Source organism: Galeopterus variegatus, unplaced genomic scaffold (assembly GCF_000696425.1).
Source record: "Galeopterus variegatus unplaced genomic scaffold, G_variegatus-3.0.2 Scaffold109, whole genome shotgun sequence".
NCBI lineage: Eukaryota > Metazoa > Chordata > Mammalia > Dermoptera > Cynocephalidae > Galeopterus > Galeopterus variegatus.
Genome location: NW_007726220.1, coordinates 929,904 through 934,859, shown reverse-complemented (window position 1 = coordinate 934,859; position 4,956 = coordinate 929,904). Strand labels below are relative to the sequence as shown.

Here is a 4,956-nt window from a genome sequence, read left to right as displayed (position 1 = left end):
GGGGCGGCCCCCTTTTTTTTTTTTTTTTTTTTTTTTTTTTTATTAAAGATGACCGGTAAGGGGATCTTAACTCTTGGTTTGGTGTTGTCAGCACCACACTCACCTGGTGAGCTAAGTGGCCATCCATATATGGGATCTGAACCCATGGCCTTGGTATTATCAGCACCACACTCTCCCGAGTGAGCCACGGGCTGGCCCCAGGGTGCCTCTTTGAGTGGCTGCTACCCTCTGTGCCTGCCTGAAGGCAGGGTCCTCCTGGTTTTTTGCAACATGGATACCACAGGGGCAGCTGGCTGGTGAGAGTCTGAGAAAAGGGGCCAGTAGGCCAGGCCCCATGGTCACTTGTCTCTCTTCCCCTGCAGGAGGAGCCAGAGCCCAGTGGAGCAATGCACTCCTTAGAGTAATTCGCCAACAGATGTCTGAGCCCCCAGTGGAGCCTGAAGAAATCCAAGAAGGCTTCACAGAGGAGGTGCCATTTGAAAGGACCTTGAAGGCTGTGTAGAAGTTCTCTAGACAGATGAGATGCAAAGAGGCATTCAAGATAGAGGTAAAAATAAACTCTGGGAGGCAGGAGAGTACAGAGGGCTTGGGGGACCATGTGAGTGAGCGGAGAGCAGGTGTGGGTGATCGGCTGAGGTATGCCAGTGAGGGTCAAGCATGGATTGAGGACCTCTGCAAAGGCCAGCAAAGTCAGCAAAGGCCTAACTGAGTGAGCAGTGTGGAGGGCAGTGTGGGAGCCACAGAAGATTTATAAGCAAGGGAGGGACCAGATCAGACTTATGTTTTATAAAGATGAGTCAGGCTACACTGTGGAAGATGCATTGCAGTGGGACAAGGGAGGAGCAGGGACACGGGTTAGAAAGACTGCTGGGATCTGGGCAGCAGAAAACAGTGGACGGTGGCAACAATAGAAATAGATTTAAAGATACTTAGGAGGGAAACTCTGCAGGGTCAGGGGACTGCTTGGCTTAGAGGAGGAAGGTGGGGGTGGGGACATCAGGGTAAGGCCAGGAACCTACTTGACCCTCTGGGGATAACCTCTCTGCTTTAAATATCTTGGTTCTTATAGTAAATTGAAGCAGGTTATTTGGAGTCTGGCTCCCAGAAGGACTGACCATCTCCCAAGAGGGGAGGGACAGTGTTTCTATCATTTCGTTCTCCCATAGGGCTTACAAGGTTTTGGTGTGAAATTGAGCGTCAGTGAAAGTTAATGAGAGAATGTCAAGTTTGCCAATATATTTACAGGCAAAGCTCACTTGAGAAAATCACATTTTATCAACAAGCCCACAATTCAAAGAGGAGGGGAAATGTCTACCCACCCCCTACAGCTCAGCCACCCCCAGCTGCCTTCCCAAACCCCATGCGCCCCCTGGAGTAACAGCTGGTGAGCCAGGCCCCTCTGCCTCCTGGGTGTTCCAGAGACGACAGGATAGTTCTGTGCATTTCTTCTGCCCTTGGTCCTCCTACAAAGCAGGTTTGGGAAGCCAGGAATCTGAATCCTGGCTGGGGAATGAGGGTTTTTTTGTTTTGGTTTGTTTTTTTGTGGCTGGCCAGTTCAGGGATCTGAACCCTTGACCTTGGTGTTATAACACTTCACTCTAACCATCTGAGCCAACTGGCCAGCTCCTGGGGAATGGGAATTTGCACCAGCTTACTGTCCAGGGTGAGTTCCCAGAAGGGATCAGGGGGCCCGAGGGGTACTGTCCGCCATCCTGAACCCCCACCTTGGGATCTGAGGAGTCCTCCAGCCCTGCCTCCCCCTTCCTCCCAGGTACCTGAGAGCTGCAGGTACAGCTGGAACACTTTCATGGCAACCGTACCCTTGCCTGCTGTGTGACCTTCCGCCTCCTTCTAGAGGCAGACCACTGCCAGCTGGTGCCCGGCAAGTTCTTGGAGGACACTGCAGGTGAGTGAGCCTGAGACGGGGCCCTGGAGGAGGGGAGCAGGGAGGAGGCTGGAACCTTTCCCAGCACTGCCTTTGCCACCATGAATGGCCCAGGACAATTCCTTCACCCCTGTGGGCCTCAGTTTCCTCATCTGAGAAGTGGCAATTGTGAGCCAGAATGGTACAGGAGTGAAGAATTTGGGCTCCGGAGGCAAACAGACCTGAGTTTGAGTGCAGCTCTGCCACTTACTAGCTATATGACCTTGGGCAAGTCCCTTCCCCCTCAGAGCCTTAATTTCCTCCTCTATGAAATGGGCAGAGAGAGGGGGTCGTGGGTGCCATCTGAGGCTCTGTTGAGTGTCGGCATTCTCTGCTTCAGAAGAGGAACGGGGAAGACTTCTTTCAGAGAAAGAGTGACTGTTGGGGAGAGATTTGAAAGAGGGAAGTGGTTATGGGAGGTGCCTCAGGAGTGCCCCTCTCCTGCCAGCTCTCCCTGGCAGGGTTGCTCAGGCTGCTGACGGGAGCTGACAGGAGACAAAGAAGTGAGAGGGAAGCTGGAGATTCTGGAGGGGTAAGGCAAGGGGAAGAACTAGTGGATTTGGAGCCAGACACTCCTGATCAAGTCCCACTGCTGTTGTGACTAACCGAGTGACCTTGGGCAAACAACCTGGCCCCTTGGCGCTGCTGTTTTCCCAAGGGGCCTGGTACCGTCTGCCTCATGGTTGCTTTGAGACTCCAGTGAGATATCTCCAAGAATGCCAGGCATGGTGCCAGGTGCCAAGTTGCCTTCCATCCCCTCTTCCAGAGGACTCCCTGAGCTCCCACAACAGGAATCGCTTTACCATCTATGATGCTGACCATGATTTGAATGAGAGCAACTGTGCAGCGATTGTCCATGGAGCCTGGTGGTACCGATCCTTCTATCAATCCAACCTCAACAGGTGCTACGCAATGTCCGAGGCCACTGCCCACAAGAATGGCATCGACTGGGCCTCAGGCCTTGGCATGGGCCACGCCTACTGCAAGGTCCGGATGATACTTCACTAGGTCACCCTGGCAGCTGGGCTTATCTCTCCCAGACGGCTTCCGGACCCTCGGACCCTCAGCCACCTCCCCATTGCCAACTCCCTCCGCTTCCCTGTCCACATTTAAAAGTGAAATCATGTTAACCCTTCCCTGCCTTTCAGGACTCTTCCACTTACTGGAGAAATACCTAGAGGACAGAGCGGGAACACAAGCTTCATCAAAGGATGGGTAGACAAATATTTCCAGTGGAAAGAACTTCCTTCCACAGGAAGGTGGAAGGGACAGCTGCATAAATTAGTGAGGCTTCTGTCTCTGAGGTGTGCAAGACAAGCCAGAGGCATATAGTGGAAGGACTGGAGGAGAATCGAGCATCCACTGACGATTCCCCTGGGCCCTTCAGGTCCTGCAAGTGGGTGGTTTTATGGCAGGATCTGTACAGCTTTCTCACCCTCTCTGTTGCTCATGCCTGTCTGTCCCTTGTATGTTGTCTGTTTTCCACCCAGGCCTCTGTTGAAGGCCAAGTTCTCACCCTCTACTACTTCTTGTCTGCCCATTGGGGGCTGGTTTAAACCCAGGGTCAAACCAAGGAGAGTACATTTTTCTTCCATGAGGAAATGAAACAGTAGCCACTGAGCTAGCATTTCTTGAGCAGTTTGTTTGTCCAAAGCCACATTCTAGTAGGTGTCCATAGAGCAAAAAACCGTTGAGTCTGACTGGTAGTCCTAGGTTTGCATCCTGCTCTGTCAGGTAGCCCGGTGATATTGGTCAAGTTGCTAACGTCCCTAAGTCCCAGTTCCTGATGTCAGGGGCCACTGAGGCTTACTGCCTCAGGTTAGTGCCTCAGTCTCTAATTCACACTTAAAGTTAGGGATTCTTGGGGATTTGAAGCTGAGAAGCTGACTGTAGCCCAGAAGGCTGAAATTTCTGGGATTCTCTTTCAAAGGATGGACTGATATTTCCTGTGGGAAGTGCTTCTCAGGTCCCATGGCCATGTTCTGCATAGAAGTCAAAGGTCAGCAGGGCTCCACAGCAGGTTGGGCTCTGGGGAAAGCTGTCCCCCTGGCAAGAGGGTAAAAGCTCTGGCTAAGATGCCAAGTTCCACTCCAGGGCTGAAGGCCTTCAGGCAGGCCAGGGTGCAGGATTCCCCCATTCTGGTCCCTTCCTGTCTGCACCTGCTGGGCCCTGGAGGACAGCCACTATTCACCCTGTTCTGCACACCCTGATGTCTCTGGAGATCCATTCATTAACAGATCCCTGCAGGGAAGAGCCCGCCAATGGCGCCTCTCCCCAAGGCCTGGCCTGGGCACACATCTTATGAGCGCCTGCTGTAAGCAGTCCACAGTGGTTGGCGTGCACAGGGGGCACAGGCTGTTCCGGAAGCGTTCAGTCTCAGAGGTTCTGGCGGGAGAGGAGGGAGGGGAGAAGCCTAGTCCTGAGCCGCTAAGGAGCGGCGCTGCCCCAGGGCCGAGGGTGGAGCTTTCACAGGCGGCCGGGAAAGGGCTGTGCCCGTCTTACATGCAAGGGCAGGACCAAGCGATTGCGGACGCTCCCCTGATGAGTCTGGGTGGCAGACACGACCAGACCGATTCCTGGGATCCCCCACGTGACTGAGCCGCGGATCGTCGGATGCCCCAGGTTCCCGGGACACAATCCCTGATTTTAGATCCTCAGGATCTAGCAAGTCCGAGCTCGGATTTCTCTCTGGACTCAAGATTCCCGGAACGGGACGTCGGCCGGACTCCGGATCCCCAGATCCCGTAGGAGATTCTCCGATCTCGACCGGATTCCCGATCCGGATATCTCTGGATCTGCCGCTCCAGACTCCCGCCCCGCCCCGTGTTCCCAGCGGCGGGCGCCTGAGCACCCCCGCATGGCGGGGCCGTGCCCCGGGTCTGGGGCCCTGGAGCGCGCCGGCAGCTGCTGGCAGGACCCGCTGGCCGAGGCGCTGAGCCGGGGCCGGCCGCTCGCTGCGCCTCCGGGCCGGGGCTGTGCGCGGAGCCGGCCGCTCAGCGTGGTCTACGTGCTGACCCGGGAGCCGCGGCCCA

At 55.0% G+C, this 4,956-nt stretch overlaps 2 protein-coding genes across 3 annotated transcripts in view; both read left to right on the top strand.

Annotated features, from left to right (window-relative positions):
* FCN3 (ficolin (collagen/fibrinogen domain containing) 3) overlaps nt 1-3,548 on the top strand; it is a 4,993-nt gene extending 1,445 nt beyond the window's left edge. The window contains 5 exon segments of the mRNA XM_008586443.1: nt 185-285; nt 1,390-1,530; nt 1,624-1,663; nt 1,772-1,906; nt 2,691-3,548. Coding sequence (XP_008584665.1) covers nt 185-285; nt 1,390-1,530; nt 1,624-1,663; nt 1,772-1,906; nt 2,691-2,932 — 659 coding nt within the window. The 3' untranslated portion in view covers nt 2,933-3,548.
* A 1,233-nt stretch (nt 3,549-4,781) lies between these two features.
* MAP3K6 (mitogen-activated protein kinase kinase kinase 6) overlaps nt 4,782-4,956 on the top strand; it is an 11,841-nt gene continuing 11,666 nt past the window's right edge. For both annotated transcript variants that reach the window (XM_008586323.1, XM_008586315.1), the window contains exon 1: nt 4,782-4,954. In XM_008586323.1, the coding sequence (XP_008584545.1) occupies nt 4,782-4,954 (173 nt within the window). The remainder of the gene's footprint in view (nt 4,955-4,956) is intronic.